The sequence below is a fragment of the Aptenodytes forsteri genome, unplaced genomic scaffold (assembly GCF_000699145.1).
Source record: "Aptenodytes forsteri isolate BGI_AS27 unplaced genomic scaffold, ASM69914v1 Scaffold94, whole genome shotgun sequence".
In the NCBI taxonomy this organism is placed as follows: domain Eukaryota; kingdom Metazoa; phylum Chordata; class Aves; order Sphenisciformes; family Spheniscidae; genus Aptenodytes; species Aptenodytes forsteri.
In genome coordinates, this window is record NW_008795017.1 from 4,497,034 (window position 1) to 4,516,869 (window position 19,836).

The following is a 19,836-nucleotide window of genomic DNA, read 5'->3' on the forward strand; positions in this document are numbered from 1 at the left end:
AAAAAAAAAAAAAGCTTAATATTTCTTCCTTTCATTTTGATCTTTCCACAGTGATCGGAACAGCCCCTGCTGTAAAGGCTGCCAGTTTGAAAGTGCACAGAAGAAATGCCAAGAAGCCATAAATGCCACTTGTAAAGGAGAGTCTTTTTGCACTGGTAGGACATGTTTCTGTCCCCTTTACATCAGCTAGCCAAGCGCTCCAGGCTCAGTGTCCTGTTCGATCTGCTTTCAAACTAGTGCCCTTTATTCATCCAGTACATGTAATTTTAGAGACCAGTTAAGCATCACGAAATTGCCCTATAATGAGTGTCATTGTAGTTCAGGAGTCACTTGATGATTTACTGCCCAGAAGAACATGAAAAATGTTGATTTTTTTTTTTTTTCCTTTTTTCCTTCCTTCTTTCTTTCCCTTAAAAAAAAGAAAAAGCAAAACAGGGTGTGTCACTTGGAGGGGACAAGAATGAGCTGAATCTTGCCATAGAAAGGGTGGAATTACTGCAACTCTGCTTCACTTCCCCACTTGTTTACTTCCTCCTCATAATCTTTCCTGGAGGCAAGGAGTCAAGTCAGACCTCCTGCTTTGCTGATGGCACCTCGGGGGTCTGTTGCCTACTCCTTGGTTGCCAGAGTGCCACAATGCCTGAGTTGTTGAAAGCCTCCAAAGCTGCTGCTGCCGCCTCTCGGAGGAGCTGGCAGGCAGCCTGCAGATCAAAGTCAAGAACAAGCTATCGGGGTTCCCCCTGGGATGAGTCTGGATTTCCTTTATTGTCCTTTTTTCTTTTGCACACTTAGGTGCTCTGCCCTTTACTCTAACACAGTCCTCCCACCCTGTCGACCTCCCTCTGTAGGGAACAGCAGCGAGTGCCCCCCTCCAGGGAATGCTCCAGATGACACAGTCTGCGTGGACATGGGGAAGTGCAAGGATGGGGAGTGCGTCCCTTTCTGTGAGAGGGAGAAGAACCTACGGTCGTGTGCGTGCAACGGTGGGTGACATGGGACTGAACTGAAATGTGTGCTTCAGCTCTGCTCCTCGGAGAGTGCTGGCTTTGCTGTGGGCTTGCCTGTTCAAGGGCTGAGTTTATGGTTTCTGAAAAAGTTTAAACAGTTGGTTTTTCAGGGCTGGCATTTTCTGTTTGGAAAACAAATGTAAATGTCCTGTTGTCCTCCGGTGGTCTGGGTTTGAAGACATTAAGATGAGACTTACGGTCTGGCACCCCAGTTAAAGGAGAGGGCACTCTCCCACCCTCCACTTCCTCTGCCACAGGCGGACAGGAGGGAAGGTCTGTTCTCTGATTGTAAAGAGATCCCAGCCAACCTCTGGACCAGGCATCTGGCAGAGGAGTGGTAGCCTCCAACAAGTGGTTAAAGAAAGATTTCAAAGAGGTTAAAGTGCTGTGAGAACATAGGATCCCCGAGTCCAGTCCCCTGCTACTGCAAACCTGCCTGTCATATACTTCTGTCCATAAGCTTTACTGTTCGCTTGCTCTCCGTCTCAGCTATTAAATCTGGTAAAGCAGCTGGGAGCAGGAGGAAAGCTTCACAGGGGCAGTGCAGGGAAGTGCTGTGAGCCCCATCATTTGAGATGGAGGACATAGCCAAGGAGAAGAGTGCCTGGAGGACCCAAAGTCCAAGAAATATTTAAATCTGTGTCTTGGACTTGTTTGGAACTTCTTCACCTGCCTGTTGATTCCTGCAGTGTTGGAGTATCAGCTTGGAGAGCTTGGTCCCACTGTGTCCCCTAATAACGTTGCACAGGGCGTCTGGTTGAGTTTCAGATTTGGTCATCAGAGTAAGTGAAACTGGGCAAGTTGCACAATCCTGCCTTCCCCATGGGGAAGCTGGGCAGGAACACGGTCAGCCAGGGGACACGTGCAGTTATGCATCTGCGTGGTTATGGGTTGCAGGTGACTCTTGGTGCTGCCTAGGAATGAGTTTGTTGCTTTATTACAGAAACGGATAATTCCTGCAAGGTGTGCTGCCGGGACGAGCAGGATAGGTGCATACCGTACGTCGATGCTAATGACCAGTTCCTGTTCCTGCGCAAGGGGAAGCCTTGCACTGTGGGCTTCTGCGATACAAATGTAAGTTTTCCCGGATGTCGGTGCACTGCATGCTCTGCTTCTGTGGCTGGGTGTCTCAGAGTCCTCTGTGACAAGGACTGCGCTGGTAAAGAGAAGCCAAAGCTTGACATGCTGCTGAGCAGGGTGACACTGTGTAAGTACCTCTCCACAGAGTAAATATTAAAGGGCGTCTGAAGCTGTAGGTGGAAGTTAGTTCTGCAGAGACATGTGCAAGGTGAAGCTGTTACCTTTTGCTGTTGCTTATTGCCCCTTTTGCTGCTCCCCACAGCTCAGCCAGCCAGCAGTTTGTGCGAAGGAGGTGAATGAGTGCTGTCGTAAGCTCAGCTAGGTTTGCAGTGCTTGCTATTTCAGCTGTTCACGTTAGCCCAATTAATTTTGACTAAAATAATTCAGGTCAGGGATCAATCGCATGAAAATCTAGCTGGCAGTATCTGAAGAGGGCAGTGAGCCCATGGCAGGGACACTGGTGGGTTGCTGGCAGTCGGTGGCCGTTGCCGTGGTACAGCTGCACAGACAGTCATGTCACCTGCAGACCCCAACGGTTGAAGCTAAACTGGGTGTTGGCAGAAGTGAATTTGGGAGGGCATGCCCCAGCCCTTCCGCCGGCAGAACTGAAAGACTGATGATCTGCTGTGTTAAACCAGCACAGCCAGATCTGGGAGTCTGTCTGTCTGTAAACCTTGGGCTCCTGAGAGCTGCAGCCTTCTCAGTGGGTAATGGGAACTGAGGCTTCTGATGCTTAAACCTCTCCGAAACTTCAGTTTTATGTCTCCTAACACGGGGTGAGGGTGGGGCGGTTTTTGCACATTTCAAATGTTAAAACGTCACCTGTTTCAGACAGCAATAGAATTGAAACTGTTTTGCCAAAAATAAAGGCAGTAAAAATGGAGTGCTGCTACTGGGCATGAGTGTAAACCTATATTCGGAACGTGAGTCAAGTGCTGCTGTGTCTGTAGTCTTTGTTTCATTATCATCTTTGTATCTTCTTCCCTCTCCATCTTACACTTAGATAGTGTAAGATTGTTTTGTAAATAAGTGTTTACTTTTGCAGGGTAAATGCGAGAAGCAAGTACAGGATGTGATTGAACGATTTTGGGATTTCATAGACCAACTCAGCATCAATACTTTTGGTAAGATACGTAACCATATCCTTTGGGTTTTTTTTTTAGTTCGTGACATGAACCTCTAAAGCCTCAGAGGGAGTTAGGTGGCTGTTTTTATCCACCTGTACGCAAGGGCAGCTAGTAGCTGTGTTTCTGATCTATATAAATACATTTTTGCCTAAAGTTTGACAATACTGATCTTGCCTTTTAAAGCTGAAAGGATGGGGGATCATTTTGCATTTTTCAACTCCATTATTTTCTAGACATCTTCCAAGCTTGTAAAGGAGATGAGAGCTTCTTGTCTGAATACCAAGAAGTAGGTCAATTAGAGAAAAGTAAATAAAAGACAGTCCTTTTAGAGGTCAGCTAGATTCGGCACAGTATAAAGTGGGCCTCTCAGTGGGATTTAAATGTCAGCAGACTGGGAGAGGAAAACTTCATTTCTCTCTTACTATTTAAGAAAACCACTGATGTCACGCACCTCAAGCTGTGTGCCTGTACTGAGTCACTGCCCAGCGATTCCGAGTGGGCCTCCTTGGTCTGGATCCCCACTGTGCGATCCAAGCAGATAGCCCCCCAGTGTCTCACTCTGTGTTACTGGAACCATGCAAAACCTGTTAATAAGCTGGTGCTGTATAATGACGGGGTAACTCCCTGTGCTCATGGTAATACTGTGCCTACACAGTGTAATTATCTGGGTTTGGGGCTTTCAGTCTTGAGTTCTAGGGTCAAAAAAATTTTTCTTAGGTAATTGTTAAAGCTATTTAGCCTGCTCAGGTAGAGGCAATTTGTATATCTTTAACGTTCCAATATTTTGTTTGTGGAGGCAGGTAGTTACCACTTGACTGTAAAATCAGAATTTGGTAACAGACTCACTGTGTGTCTTGTATAATTAAAAGGGGCAGCTTGGCTAACTCAATATAGCCTGTTCCCAGTCAACTCATATTAAATGTTACGGCCTGTCAGCATTTCGCATCAGAGAAGAACAGAGGAGAAAAACTGTTATTGTTAATATATTGGATACAATTTTCTAAAATTGTATAATTTCTTTTATCTTTGCCTAGTCCTGCAGCCTGTGCTTCTCTGAGCAGTTCTGTGGCTTGGCTTGCATGAGCAGTGGCTGCAGAATGGGGATAGATGTGTATGTTTATGAAACAGTATTAGGTAGGTAACTAACAAGACTTGAACTGATTTCACAGGGAAGTTCCTAGCGGATAATATAGTGGGCTCTGTGCTTGTCTTCTCCTTGCTTTTTTGGATTCCTCTCAGCATCCTTGTGCATTGCGTGGTGAGTAACCTGTCTTTGAGATGACTGCTCTGTTGGATTGAGCTGCAAGAGAACACCCTTCGTACATGAAATGGCAGATGTCTGTGGGAGAAGATGGTGGGAAGCTTTTAGCAAACCCCAGGGCAGGAATTCAGAATATGTAAAACCTACTGCTCCTTCAATAGGCAAAACTCCTGCTAAACTCTGCTGGGCTCTGGCAGACCCAGTGCTCCCATGACTATTCCCTGGAGCCCTTCCCATTCTTTCCTAGGCAGATTTTCTACCTCTGCCTCCCAAATTCTACCCAAGTATAATTTTGGTAACTTCCATTAGAGTCAAAGTTTTCTAGAGCCCTGCTAAGAAATAAGACACCCACATTTTGTGGGGAGACCCAGAGCGGGAAGTGGTCTTGGTTGAGCTTGGGTGGATGGGTAAAGAGAGAGAGCTCACGGCAACTGAGAGCGTGGACACGTGGTGTGGTGCTGATAGCAGTGTGGGGTTAGAGCAGAGGGCTGCTGTGCCCACATGCACTCCTGGGATGGATGGGAAGGCACGGGAGGTAGAGGAAAGAGCCCCACACCCTGTCCCTGCAGGGAAAGGGGGACAGGGACCTTGCAATTGGGAAACTACCTTTCTCATTTTGTGTGTGTATGTTTTGGTTTGCTTTTGTTTGTTTGTTTTCCAATAGGACAAGAAATTGGACAAGCAGTACGAGGAGAACACGAAGTCCCTGTTTTGCCCCAGTGTAAGTTGCTGTCTGAATATGAATTGGCAGAAAGCTATCCAATATGTATTAGAAAATCTGAGCCTATGGTGTGTGCAGAGTATTTATCAAAGAAGTGATAATAGGCAGACCTGGAGCCCCATGCCTCACGCTGCAGATGGATGAATCAATTTGAGGGAAACTGCTTTCTTGAACAAGCCTGTGTTCGATGTATCAAGCACTGCAGCTTGGTGAGGTCTGATTCTTCCTTCCTGTAAGAGCTGTGCCTTGACCTTGTTGACAGAGCAGCTCTCTTGCAGCAGCCACAGCTCCCAGGGCAGGAAGCTGCTCTGCTCTGCGGAGCACCGCTGCGCACAGCGGGCGCCTGTGTACAGGGTCCCCTTGGCATGGGCCATTCAGCAGCTTCAACCACAGACCGCTTGTTCCCAGCCAAGTGGTGTCAACGAAGCACGAGGCTCAGCGGGGCGACACTGCAGAAAAATCTCTGCAAAATGTGGTGTCTTTGCAGAATGGTTGTTTGCAGGAGTTGGCTTCTAGTGGCCAGATGTGCTAGAGCCTTCCAGTTGCTTATGGGAGAGCTGGCCTCAGGGTGCAGGGACCTGTCAGTGATGCTTCTCGCCTTGTGAAACTTCTCCCAGCTGAGTTGGGAGAGGAGAAGAGCAAAAAAGTGCCAATGTAAATTTTAATTACAGTCCAGCACGGGGCACCTTCTGACATAGATTTTCTGGGTGTCCTGTCCAGTGCTTTGACAACCCAATTCTTATTAATAACTGAAACATTCAATTAAGGAAATGTCATTTTGTAATGGGAGGGGGGAAAAAAGCCTTGCAGAGCTCCTGTACAAGCACTGAGGGAAGCATACTGAAGTCAGAGACTGCTGAGGCAGATTGCCTCTCTCATCTACTCTGGCGTAATTGAGGGCGATCTTAGTTCGAATCCCTCATAGCTGGTCTTGAATGCTGTCGTGGTTTAACCCCAGCTGGCAACTAAGCCCCACACAGCTGCTTGCTCACTCCCCCCCGGTGGGATGGGAGAGAGAATCAGAAGGGTAAAAGTGAGAAAACTCGTGGGTTCAGATAAAGACAGTTTAATAGGTAAAGAAAGCACCACGCACGTAAGCAAAGCAAAACAAGGAATGCATTCACTCCTTCCCATGGGCAGGCAGGTGTTCAGCCATCTCCAGGAAAGCAGGGCTCCATCACGCGTAACCGTTACTTGGGAAGACAAACGCCATCACTCCAGACATCCCCCCCTTCCTTCTTCTTCCCCCAGCTTTATATGCTGAGCATGACATCACATGGTATGGGATATCCCTGGGGTCAGCTGGGGTCAGCTGTCCCGGCTGTGTCGTGGCTCCCAACTTCTTGTGCCCCCCCAGCCTGCTCGCTGGTGGGGTGGGGAGAGAAGCAGAAAAGGCCTTGACTCTGTGTAAGCCCTGCTCAGCAGTAACGAAAACATCCCTGTGCTATCAACACTGTTTTCAGCACAAATCCAAAACATAGCCCCATGCTAGCTACTAAGAAGAAAATTAACTCTATCCCAGCCAAAACCAGCAAAAATGCCGTAAGAAAAGTCACCTTAGAGCTTTATACCTGAATTCCATCGAGAAAATCCCAGAAGGAGGTGTAGCACCAGAGCACGGTTATAGTTAATGGGCTCCTTGCACCAGCAAGAGTTCAACAAACAAATCTCATGTCTTTTGGATCTGCTGAGGATTGAGCGGTTGGGAAATGCAGTACTGGTAGCCGGTAAACATCTCATCCTGCCCAGTATTAGCATTTACTAAGGTTCTTGGGGATTTTTTATCCCCAGAAATCTCTGGGTATTTTCCAAGCTATGCTCAAATAGAAGCAGAAATCAGTGGGCTTTAACTTAGTCTGGGTTGCAGAATTTGGCTGTGATCACAGTGGTCCCCCTCTGGTCTTTGACCCTGCATTCAGTGCAACTTCTTGCACGTGAAACAGGGAACTCTTCAGGTTGGAAGAGTGGAATAAGCTGTACCTTTGACTTTCCCTGCACTGAGCTCTCGATGTCGTCTGGCTTGACCCTGCATTTCCAGCCCTAGGTTTTGCCAAAGCAGTGTTGGACCCCAGGGGAGGTGGGGCTGAGTCGTCAGCTCTGTCCCAGTGAGGCTGTCACCCGTGGTGCTTTATATGGAGAAGGAACAAGCAGAGATAAAAAGGCCTTTCTGCCTTTAGTGCGTAGCGTAGCTGGATTTCTTGAGGGGAAAAAAACAACACAACAGGTTACTTCTGTTGGATGTTCCCTTGCTCTTAAGTAAGCGTAAATCTACTGTAAAATCCAAAATCTTAACTCCTTTTCCAGTGCGGTGCAGTGGGTTCAGCCTGGCTAGCGCAGGGTAGCCTGTGGCGGCATGAGGGCAGTCAGCACGTCTCTGCTGGGAGTGGAGAGGAGGACACAGTAGCCTTTAAACGGCTCTAACAAGTGCGGGTGCTCCTCAGAAGGTGCCTGTTGCCTGTTCCCCTTAAAAACAGTGCAAAAACTGAACCCTGGACTAGATCCTGGTTGTTTCTCCCACTGATGTGGCTGCTTGTGTCTTGCAGAACGTGGAGATGCTCAGCAGTCTGGACTCTGCCTCCGTTCGAATCATCAAGCCCTTCCCTGCGGCACAGTCGACAAGCCGGCACCAGCCGCTGCAGCCCATCACAGCTGTGCCTGCTGTCGCTGCGGCACCGAAACAGGACCACCAAAGAATGGACACTATTCAGGAGGACCCAAGCACTGACTCTCACATTGACGAGGACGGGTTTGAGAAGGACCCTTTCCCAAATAGCAGCTCGGCTGCCAAATCGTTTGAGGACTTGACAGACCATCCTGTCATTAGGAGTGAGAAAGCTTCGTCCTTTAAACTACAGCGCCAGAACCGGGTGGACAGCAAAGAAACAGAATGCTAGTGTCTTGCTGCCTTCTAAATGTATGACTTGTGTCTGCAAAATAAGGATCTAAAACCATTTCATTTATATAAATATAAATATATGTATATATATTTTTGTGAGGGAGTGGGAGAAATAAGGAAGTGACCTACTGCAGATGCTGGTCATGTGTATGACCTTCCTTAAATTACGTTTATTAGAGCATTATATCTTTTAAAAAGGAAAATCCAAACTAAAACTGGCTTGTTTTTGAAGCTTTTTGGATTTGTTTTTCCATTTCCTTGACCTTTAACATTTCCTTCAACCTGTGGTGCAAAACCAAATATCCTGCTGGATATTGGATTGTGTATATCGGCCTTTTTTATAATTTAATATTTTGTAGTCTGACAGCACTGATAGACAAAATTAAGGGGCTTTTAAAAACAAAATGAAAACACTGCAGTATGTTCCATATAGAGTAGATCATTTAGCAATTTAAGGTACATGTAAGCAACAGCCTAAACAGATGCTTCGAGAACAGAATGAGGGTAATGAAACAGACAAAAATACAGTCTTGCAGCATTAAATGAAGATGCATAATTGGAATCAAGAAGCTTAAGATACACAGCTTCGAAATAAATAAAAATAAAAGGGTCCTGCAGAGACTGTTAAACCTTACGCGATGCACGGAAGTGCTCCTCTAGCATGAAACTGTTTTGCCTCTTATGGTGAGGTTGTCTTGTCTTCGTGTCTCCATTGCAGAGAAAGGCTTTCGCTGGGAGTTTCCCACTCTGCACTGAGAGGCTTCTGTGTCGTAGGTGTCCGGTAAGAGAAAGAAGCGTAAGTGGAGAAATCATTTATGCGGATGAGGACTCTTAACCAGCTGTTTACAGCGGTGGTTTCGGTGCAGAGATGTTTCTCCGAATGTTATTTTGAAATAGGTAACACTATTGTTGAGGTGTTCAAAGAGCTGAGCCTCAGTTTTCTGTGGTCTGGGTGGCCTTTCGAAGCTCCTACTGCATAAACGGGGGGGAAAATTCACTCCATTGCAGGGGGGGCATTTGTTTAAAAACAATTGTGAATTTAATCAAAAAAGAAATAAACCTTTGTTAAACTTACAGGGCAAGTATAAGGAGGAGACTTCATGAATTCGGATTCCCACACAGATAAAACAATGTGATGTTAAAAGTTGGTAATTTAATGGCGTCCTCTAATTCGATACACCTGGAGATCTGTAAGGTGAGCTGGGACTGGTACCTGGGCCTTGTTTTAGCTTAGTAGCAGGTGGACTGACACAGTGGAGTCGCAGAGCGACTGCCGTGATAGCGAAGCAGCGTCTTAATTCTGCATCTGTTTTCTCCCATAATAATCTGTTGATAAAACTGACATAAAATGTGACCAATGGTAGAACCATTTTAACTGCTACAAGCCTGCGCTCAGCCACAGGGGAACCGCAGCTGCGGAAAGCCTTTGTGTTTTTAAATGTGAGGGAAAGGAACCAAACCTGTGCCGAAAGGATTGTGGGAGTACCCCCATCTCCTCCTGCCCCAAGGATACTTGTTACACTAATACTTGAACGTGTGCCTTACGGTATTTCTATCTGACTAGCTATTGTGTTTTATATACTGGATTTGAACTTTTTGGGGTTGTTTTTTTTGTTTGGGTTTTCTTTTTTTGATTCAGTGCAAAGTACATGTGTGAGGAGTTAATTTAATTCCCAATACAATAAAAGCTTTTTATATTAAAAAAAATAATAATCAGTTAAAGAAGAGCTGTTGCTGTGCCGTCCTTCATTAGTTGTCAAACCCTGAGTTGAAAGTCTGGGGTGCAGCCAGACTTGAGCCACTTACTTCTCACTGCTCCCCTCTGCTGCGGAGGTCAGACCCTGAGCAGCCACAGTACAGATCTGCACCTGTAGGGCTGTCCTGCGTCCCACCGGGGAGGGAGTTAGTCTCACCATCTGTCCTGTGGATTATCATGGAGTCATAGAATTGTTTAGCCCGGAAAAGACCTTTAAGATCATCAAGTCCAACCGTTAACCTAGTGCTGCCAAGTCCACCACTAAACCATGTCCCTAAGCACTATGTCTACACGTCTTTTAAATACCTCCAGGGATGGGGACTCAACCACTTCCCTGGGCAGCCTGTTCTAATGCCTGACAACCCTTTCGGTGAAAAAAATGTTCCTAATATCCACTCTAAACCTCCCTTGGTGCAACTGGAGGCCATTTCCTCTGGTCCTGTTGCTTGTTACTTGGGAGAAGAGACCAACACCCACCGCGCTACAACCTCCTTTCAGGTAGTTGTAGAGAGCAATGAGGTCTCCCCTCAGCCTCCTTTTCTCCAGGCTAAACAACCCCAGTTCCCTCAGCCGATCCTCATAGAACTTGTGCTCTAGACCCTTCACCAGCTTTGTATGGTCAGTTCTGGCAATGAAATTCATATCTAAGGCATGGGTGTGTGCTCAAATGCCTTTTTAGGTAGTAAATGTGTAAGTACGTGTTCTCAGCACTAAGGTCATTACTTCCCAGGTGAAAACCAGGCAGTGGCAAGCACCTGGGAGCATGAAAATAGAGGTTTGGAGCAGGCCTTGGCTATCACAGAATCTGTCCCCCAATCTGAGCCGTATTCCAGAAACTCTGAAATCTGTACTTGCACCATTTGTTTGTAACATCTAACGCAGGAAGATCTGCAGCTTCCACAGGGAGCCCCTTCCGCTGTTCAGCCAGCGCTTACTGTAAGTATTTATTACAGAAAGGACAGTCCAGTTTAATATTCGTAAATATTTATAAATCTAACTTCTGGTCTAGCTCCAGGCATGTGAAAAATAACTACTTACACTCCAGTTTATAACACCATTACATAGTAGGTGACAGGTCTTGGCCAACTTGTCTCAGTTATTTAGTGAAGCAAAGGCAGCCTCACGGCGCTAACAAAGCAGGACATCTTGATGCTCTCATCAATCTCTGTCTCACCCAATGCATAATAAACACGTCACCCGAGGCCGCACTATTGGCCTCATCTGTCTTGTGCCAATGTAACTGGTAATGCAGCCCAGAATTACGTGGGGGCTTTTAGCTGCAGTGATATACTATTTCTCTTTAATCCATGGTCCAGTAGTAGTCTCATTTCTTCTGCTGTCTGGCTGCTAGCCAATTATTTTCCAAACCACATTTTTTTCCATGCTTGTTGAATTTCATCTAGGTTTCAGGCAATTTTTTTTATCTAGGTTTTCAGGCAATTTTTTTTTGGTTTGTAAAGGTAGTTTCGTAGTTTAATTGTGTTCTCTTAGCCAAAAACTATACATAGTATGCAGTACTCATCAGCTATAAATTGTAGCTATAAAAAACTATACATAGTATGCAGTACTCATCTGTTACATCAGTTGTTAAATTATGAAGGCCAAAGCTCACTTGAAATGCCTCCTTTATTTGATGGCAAATTATGTATGACACAGCTTTGTCAGCAGAGATGCAGACCCCTTCTAGTGGTTTCTTCAAGATCCAAGCTTCTCAAAATGAGCACGTCCATCACCAGTTTTATGCTGCCCAAAACCATGCACTGTTTTGAAATCTGTGTCTATAGGCAAGAAGCTGCTGCTGGTGCCAAAATAAGTCAAACTTTAAAACCCCTGCTCTGAACTACAACACATCACTATCAAAATCCTTGCTAAAGCTCAGATAACTGCTTCTACTGCTGTATTACAACCAAAAAAATTAATCTGGATTGACACTAATGGCTCTTGACAAACTCCACGCTGCTGTCTCTTATCGGCTCCTAGGTGTTTAAAGCTAGTAGATGGTATTAGAAGGTGTAGTCCCCAAAGCTCAGCTAGGCCAGGAATTCCTCTGGGCAGCCTCTGTCCCTTGGTCACAGGGCAGCCGAGACTCTCGCTTTCCTCCAAGTCGTCCAAGGAAAGAGGAGCTCATCCCACAGATGTTCAAACTACCGGCACAAGCAGAATGCAGACAAACCACCCCAAGACACACCTGAGTGGTCTCATCTTTATTCTCCCACAGACCAAGGGAAGGGGATACGGAAGAGAAGAGTATCGGCAGGGGACTCCTCAGCACGCGGTTCCCCAAGTATGCAATGTTTGCAGCGGGTTGCTGGATACCGGCTGTTTGTAAACAGACTGGCTTTGCCAGGCTTGGCTGCTTCGGCTCGTTACTGCAGGGGATCTCACAGAAGACTGGCCTCGGGGTTCGTATGGTCCACGTCACGCCAATAAGGAAGCAGTGAAGGAAGAGCAGACAGTTTTTTTTCCAGGCACGACCAAAGTTGTGCTGCTAGAAAGCTGTTGCCTTTTGTTGATAAATGGAGCCCATCAGACAAATAGGAAGAGAAATCCTACAAGGGAGGTTAAAACCGTGTATTAATGTGTTTGCTAGTTGCAAATAGAAGCTCTTGAGTAATTTTTAAGTAAGCAAGTTCTTCAAAGCCAGCTGGTATATATACTGGTTTTATTTTTCACCATTTGTATTAAAATATTAAGAGAATGTTCTGATGGCCAAAGTCACTGCTGTTCATCAGGAAAAGATCACGAGATTAAGTGATGCAATCAAAATACTGAGTCTACTGCACTACTGAACAATCATCTACTGCACCAGGGAGTGCAGGAGAGTGAAAAGATCCAGTGTCTGAACTGGAGTTACCTGCTTACGGAAAGTCTGCAATCTCTGTCACAGGGACGAGTTTGGGTATTCGGTCAGAAGTGGCAGCAAGCTACCCGTGCAACCTGATCTAACTTTGAAGTTAGCCCAACGCTGCGCAGGAGGTTGGACTAGGTGCCTCCAGAGGCCCCTTCCACGATTCAAAGTCCAAGGAAAAGGTTATTTACATGTAATGCACCCAGGGGACATTTGCTAACCAAATATAACGGTTACCTTGTATTAAGCTTTATTTCTCCCAGCCCGGTATGAAGCATTCTGGATTACTTTTTTCGTTCCCCAAAATGTGATTTGGATATATTTTGTATCATTTCAGTGATAATGCAGCACTACAGGTTCCTCTATGCTAAATTATGCAATTTCACAATTTATTTCACAATTCATGACAGTTTCAAAGTCTTTCTCATGACATCGTACCTGATTTTTTTGCATCAGTGTCCAGAGGTCAAGTACATCCGTTCCACAGTCCCTAGCTACTTGAACACAGGCCTGGGCGTATTCCCCAGTGGTGGCATTGCGGCGATTTAATTTGTCACCTATCAGACACAAAGAAAACATTCAGCAATCATGACTGACAGCTTGATTTCTGTCTTCTGTGGCACATATGATGCGTATCAGTTTGTCACACCAGCGGACATAACCAATTACAAACCCAATCCGAAGCACCTCAATTTAAGTAGCTGGCAGCTATAGCTCGTTTAGTCTCTTTCAGGGCACCTTTTCTTTTTGAGGCATTTGAAAGTATGTTTCTTGTTAACAGATGTGTAACAGGCGAGAGGGCAACGGCAACGGGCACACAGCATAATGCTCATTTCTGTGCTGCTCACAGCTTTCGCTTTCTGTCAAGCTTCAGGTGAAATCAGTGCATAGGTTTAAAACTCTTCATACACCTGCTACCAGCACATAGAATAGAGTTAAGTAAATGCCAATCTATTTACAAGCTTGCCTTCCGCCTCCTGGATGACATCAGACATTCAACATCTCCATACAGCAGTCTCCTCATTGTAACATGCTGGTGAAACTGGGGTACATTTAGGTGCAAAGCTTTATTAGCACTCGTGACTACTGCATTTGTGCACACAGTTACACTGGGAGCTGGGTGTTCAGTACGCGCTCAGTGCCAGCTACTGTAAGCCAGCAGTTTTGCACGGACCACAGTGAAACTTTGGGGCAAGATATTATTAAGTTATGTTGTTCAGGTTTTTTTAATGGGACCTATAATGCAATTCATCAACTCCTACTCTACTCCCTCCTTGCATCTGATGCTTCCCACTTCTTCACACTGCCACCTCTTTCCTCCCATCATTTCTTTTCATCATAAAAATATCCTCTGCAGCCTCACCGGTCCTTCCCCACCACGGTAGGTTTCCGAACTCTAGCTTCAACTTTCTTCCTGGTTCAACTCTCCCGTAGACTAAGCGGCCCTTCAGCTCATTCAGCGTCCACCACGCAGAGCTCCCTTTGCTGCCAAGTTCCCTGTATTGATCACAACCTCACCTCCCCAGGTGAGGTCCCGCAGTCCTGTCCTTTTCCCTTTCTATGACTTCTAATCTAGCAGAGTTGATAATTTCTTATTCTCCCTTTGCCTTTTCTTTCATCGTTACGATTACTTCTCAACTGCTTCATCTCCTCTTCCATTCTGGAAGCACACAAGCACATGCCTGCTCTCAGTGTGCAGCCCTGCAGGAACATGCGCTGGGTCTATAAGCTAAGAGCAGCAGCCAAAGGAAGCTCAGGGAACATGGGGGGCCCCCGAGGGATCGAGGAGGCAACCTAGTGATTTACCCTGACCTCTGCATGTTCCCACTCAGCTTGGGAAGGAGGACAGCCAACAGTGGGGAGCAATGGGTTAGGGGACACTCAGGGATGCCAGATGCATCTGCGTGCGTGGGATTCACCTGAAGGAGCTGCCTGTTGCATTGGCGAGGCCAATGCCTACCACCTACAAAAACTCATGGCTAACGGGAGACTCACGGTGACCGAAGAGGGTTAACATTACACCCGTTTTTAAGAAAGGCAAGAAAAAGGACCTGGGGAACTGTCAATCACTTGGCCTCACCTCAGTGCTGGGAAAGATAGTGGAGTTACCTCCTCTTGGGATTCATTTCCAAACGCAGGAAGGACAAGAAGGAACTATCAACACAAGTTTAGCAAAGCCAGATAGTGCTTGACCAACCCAATTGCCTTCTGCGATGAAATGATGGCTATACAGATGACGAAGAGCAGCTCTGAGTTTGGTAAGGGCTTTGACCCCGTCTCCCACAGCACTCTCATTTGGAAGCGGAGTTTCTTTTCATGCCTCTTTTCACATCTGGATGAATGTTCCTGTGAACATCCTCCTCATCATCATGTTTCACATCTCTCCTTTGCTCCGATATCTATCCGACAAAACCACAAATAAGCAGAACATTTCTCCTGGATACTGGTTGAGGGCAGATGATCTGATACTGCTGCTTACTGTGCCCACAATACTTTATTTGTGGTCCATGGTCTGAGATCACCCTGTCTTTTGTTCCATCCTTGGACAGCAATCTCTTTCAGACAGATGCTGGCAGAGTCAACACTGTAAATGCAAGTTTCCTCCCTCCCTACCCTGTAAAAAGGACAGCTTTAAGACGAAAATGAAGTAACAACATTTTAAAAGTGTTACTTGACAGCTAGGAGCCAGAGAAGCAGTGTTCATGGTGTGCTCACCTAACAGATCTTCAACAGGACAATACGGGTGCATGTTCTGCAAACTGCGGCTGTAGCAGCTTTAGTGAGAGCTGGGCACACACACCAGGAAAGGCTGCTCTGCGCCTGACCGATCCCTTACGCCTTGTCTGAGGATCTACTACTGTCACATACACAGTACTGGCCATGTCTGATGCTTGATCTGACCTGCTACAGCTGCTACCATCTTACACGATTTGTGAGTATTACTCTAGGACTTTTCTCTCCTTTTCCAACTACATATAAAATATAAAAACTACCCTGCTGGATGAGACTGAAAGCCCATGTAGTCCAAAATCTGTTTTGCACAGTGATCACTGCCACACACCAGAGATCCCTAATGGAAAGTCATGCAATAACATAGTCTAATTTAATGCAGTTTAAACATGAGGTCATCTTCAAAGTGTTACCGCTTTGATTGAGTACACAACTCAGGATATGCAATACCACCTAAATTTGAGAAAACCTTGCAAATACTAAGGTGACAGCTCTGCGTTTACCTGAATCTAACTCAAAAGTCTTTTATAAATGTGCAAGAACTGGACAAGCTGTCCAAATGGAAAAGAGGACACACTCTCAGGAGGTATAATTTGTTGCTGCTGGAGTCAGTGGGATTATGGCAATTTCCACCAGCTGAGTGACACGAAGTAAGCAGTGCTGTTATGTCTCTATTTTTAGTTAGCTTGAACAACGTAATGAGAAGTCATTTAATCACCTTTTGCTTCTTTTTTAGGTACTTTTATTAGCATCCTTAGAATATTATATTCTCTGGGTTTTTTTTAATTTAAAATAAAGCTGGCTAGGATATTACTGCTTATCTAAACAGATGTGAAATATGCTGTGACTATTATAAAATTTTCTAAGGCACGCAATGCCGAAATTTCTTCCATTATTCATGTTAATTTGGAAGCTGCTAGGACATGACGTAGTCTGCCTAGGACATCTCAGCAAAACCTATGTTCTCAAAGGGCAGCCACTTCTGTCAGCTTCATGCACAAACAGATCAATCAACACTTTCAAAAGGATGTTACTAATTAGTTGGTAGTTACTCCACGAGCTTATCCAAAAGCTGTTTAGCAAAACAGCTGGCAGTCCTTTTCCACCAACTCAAAGAACACGACTGCAATCTGGTACAAGCACAAAGCTACTCATCTGTCAGCCTGGGATCAGCAACTTACACTGATGGTAAAATGCAGAAAGTCTGCCCATCCATGCTTTTACCTTTGGCAGAAAGTCTGCCCATCCATGCTTTTACCTTTGGCAAGACACTCCTTTTCCCAAGCTGATTCCTGAAGAGGTGGTGGCGTTATCAAAATAATCCTGTCTTCAGTAATGTCTACTGACTTCAGATACTGTATCATGCTCTTTAAGTTCGCAGCATATTCCTCCAAAGGAACGTGTTGCTTAGGGTTCAGATCTGTTAGGAGATGGAGCACATGCATTAGCGATGTTAAACTGCTTACAGGTTTACTACTCAACGTGCTTTTTACACAGCGTATGAATGTGGGCACTCATTCTCAGTAAGCAGTTCACCTCAACCTTGATTCAGGAGGTGTCGTGGGGAGAATTCCGTTCCTCAATATCCAAAGCAGACAAATCAAGAGTTTAAACGCAGTGCTTCCAACTAATACAAATGAGGGACGGGGGAAAAGAAATCACCTTTTTTTTCAAAGATGCTTTGTCTTGCAACTCCATATCTTAGTATTAGATCACATAATCACCTCAAACTTCACCTGAAACAAAAGCTAAGATTTTTTCACTCTCTTGGATGCAGAGAAAAACTTCAAAATTCTCATGGACGTAGAGACAGTCCTTCGTGCACTGAGGTTATCATTTTGATTAGACTAGCTCTGCATGCTGCTATGCTTATCTTAAAGAGAATCCAAATGCTACCTTCCCTCATTTCCTCAACCCATCTGCTAAGAACCCATCAGACTGCTTTAAAGGCAGGAAAATCAGTTAGATGCCCAACTCCAATTTTAGGTGATGGATATATGACTAATTCTTGAGCACCTTGAAATTTAATATTAAAACTTGGTGAGAGGGAGAGAAATAGAAGGCACTGCATGGTTTAAATACAAATAAAATGACTGAAAACAATCCACTGTAAAACTGAAAAAAGGGCAACCGCTTCATAGAGAAGTGGCAGGAAAGGTCTGTGTGATGTTCTGCCTTTTCTGCTAAACTGTAAAACTGTCTTAAGAAAACAGGTCACAGAAAAAAAAAAAAGTAAAATACCTTACCTTTCAAAGCACTGTCATTGGCTCCAAAGAAAATAGTAACCGCAACGGTACTCTCAGCACCAGTACTTTTACTGATCAGTCTTGGAAGGATCAGTTTAGCCCATCTGGTGTTGTACCCTGAGAGCCCACGGTTCACAACATCACATTTTCTGAAACAAAGACACATATCAAAAAGAACACCTCTCCTCTGCCCACCAGAACAAAACTTGGCAAGTTTTGAACCATTCTGTCAGGACACCTGCCTCCGTCCCTCTCAGAAACGACAAGATGTCACAGGAGTTTTCAGTGGGATTATAACTTTATGTTTTGAAAATGTACCCACAGATTGCATGTGTACTATTCACCTGTCACTTAAACTATGAAACTAGAACAACAATCTTGACAATCACTAAGGATTTTTTTTTCTTTCCACTCAAGCTTTTAGTGGACAGAAACACCCAATGAGTATTTCTACCAGTATTGGGCAGGTTACCACTAAGGCAGTTCCACTTCAATAAATAAATGAATGTTAATTAATAAATACACATTAAGTATTAACTTGCATTGGTTTTCTTTTAGAAAAGCTGCACGACTTTTTGCATGCTAGAAATTACTTTTGGAATTTAAGCTCTTACCTGGCCAGTCTCTCAGCAAGGGATGCCCCCCAGCCATTTTCCTGGAAGGAAAACTGAAAGCAAGGAACACGGTTAGACCCTCACTGGAAGAACTTGCTCCCCAGCAGGTCAGTCCCACCACCGGCACCTTCCCTCCTCAAAAGCTGTTCGTGCGTGGCCTCTCACACTGCTGCAGCAGTGCTTCCTCCCTCCCAGCCTGCCCGGTCCCTGCAGAGGTGAAACAGCCCTGATCTTACCTAGATACATGACTGGCAATCAGAGGCAACGTGGGACCACACCTACAGAGGGACAGACCCTGTGGACCCTTTGTAATCAAAACGGACTGTTGTCAAGCTGTAGTTTCATTTTGGCTGGTGAGGCTTGCTTTTTTTTTTTTCTTCCCCTTTTCCATTTTCTACTTTATTTCTAAGATCCTTTCACTACCATCATTCTGAAGACATCATTCTCCCAAAAATCCTCTCTCCACATGCCGCTTCAGAGTACAGTTTGATACCTACCTCTTCTAGGAGTGGAAAAATTAATCCCTTCTCCTTATTTCCACTGCTGCACCATCCTCCCTGTTACAATGCTCCGCCTGTTTACAGAGCTGCACAGTGAGTTGGTTTAGACAACCGATCTCCCATTAAAGATAACCTTTGTCTTCAGCCAAATCTTTTTTCATCAGAGCAGCTCTGTGACCCACTCCACCATGCAACCCATGCAACAGAAGGCAGGGACACAAAATGAACGCTAAAAAGCTGGTATTGCCTCAAAGGAGATGTTCACCAAGCCACGGTCCGGTCACGTCGACGTGTAACGTGTCTCTGGGGCAGGCAAGCTCAACACAGGGAGCTGCACTGAAGAGACGCACCAGGAGCCAGGACTGGGAGGAGGGCAGGGGTCAGTACAGACAACAGGCTGTCCTCCCCGTCTGGAAAATGCCACTGCTGCCGAAATACCAGAAGCTACACTTATACCAGATCACACTTCTAACACAGCAACTTTGGCTTTCTGCCAAATGGCTCTAAATCTCATAAAGGACCATCAGGTGCGAAAGCATGTGGAACGCTCTCACTGGAGATCCAACAGGGACATAACTATACCAGGCCACACTCCCATTTCACTGCTCTCCTTCCTGCCTCATGGTGCCAGGCCGATCCCCACCACCCGCCAGGCCTCTGTCAAAGCCGTCCCAAGGGGATGGCTTCCCCCTGGCTGCCTCGCCACAGGTTGCCATGGCGGCTTGCCCGGCAGAGCGGGCAGGCGGCAGCCCCTGAGGAGAGCGGCTCACGGGGGTCACCACGATCCCACCTGACACGCTTCTCCTACGCCAGCTGAGGTGGGGACCGGCTGGCGAGGCGAGGCTGGAGGCCACGGTGCCCCACACTAGGATACACGCCTCCCCTCCTGCTGCAGCCGCCGGCTGTTCGTTAAAAATTAATAATAAGCAAAGCCCTGTGCTTGGCACAGGCGCTCAGTCTAACGCCAGGCCGCTGCTGGCGCAGCGTTCAAGGAAAACCAGAGCGCAGACCGCGGGCTGCCGCTCCCGGTACGAGGAACTGGGCTGTTGA

At 45.8% G+C, this 19,836-nt stretch overlaps 2 protein-coding genes across 2 annotated transcripts in view; one reads left to right on the plus strand and one right to left on the minus strand.

Moving 5' to 3' along the window:
* The window catches only part of ADAM17 (ADAM metallopeptidase domain 17), a 25,759-nt gene extending 15,974 nt beyond the window's left edge, over positions 1–9,785 (plus strand). Inside the window, exons 13-19 of the mRNA XM_009275617.2 lie at positions 52–155; positions 849–983; positions 1,951–2,081; positions 3,133–3,211; positions 4,384–4,472; positions 5,140–5,196; positions 7,740–9,785. Coding sequence (XP_009273892.1) covers positions 52–155; positions 849–983; positions 1,951–2,081; positions 3,133–3,211; positions 4,384–4,472; positions 5,140–5,196; positions 7,740–8,090 — 946 coding nt within the window. The 3' untranslated portion in view covers positions 8,091–9,785. The remainder of the gene's footprint in view (positions 1–51; positions 156–848; positions 984–1,950; positions 2,082–3,132; positions 3,212–4,383; positions 4,473–5,139; positions 5,197–7,739) is intronic.
* A 1,674-nt stretch (positions 9,786–11,459) lies between these two features.
* On the minus strand, positions 11,460–19,502 carry IAH1 (isoamyl acetate-hydrolyzing esterase 1 homolog). The gene is made up of 6 exons (XM_009275618.1): positions 19,430–19,502; positions 18,287–18,365; positions 17,673–17,821; positions 16,685–16,846; positions 13,135–13,253; positions 11,460–12,397 (listed from the first exon to the last, which is right to left on the minus strand). The coding sequence occupies exons 1-6, from the start codon at positions 19,500–19,502 to the stop codon at positions 12,230–12,232; spliced, it is 750 nt and encodes a 249-aa protein (XP_009273893.1). The 3' UTR covers positions 11,460–12,229.
* Positions 19,503–19,836: the final 334 nt, after the last annotated feature.

Coding starts and splice junctions, on each gene's coding strand:
- IAH1 (XM_009275618.1), bottom strand. CDS start 19,502: ATGGCAACCTGTGGCGAGGCAGCCAGGGGGAAGCCATCCCCTTGGGAC. Junction 16,847..17,672: donor CAATGACAGTGCTTTGAAAG/GTAAGGTATTTT, acceptor ATCTCCTAACAG/ATCTGAACCCTAAGCAACAC. Junction 13,254..16,684: donor AAAGGAGTGTCTTGCCAAAG/GTAAAAGCATGG, acceptor TGTGTCTGATAG/GTGACAAATTAAATCGCCGC.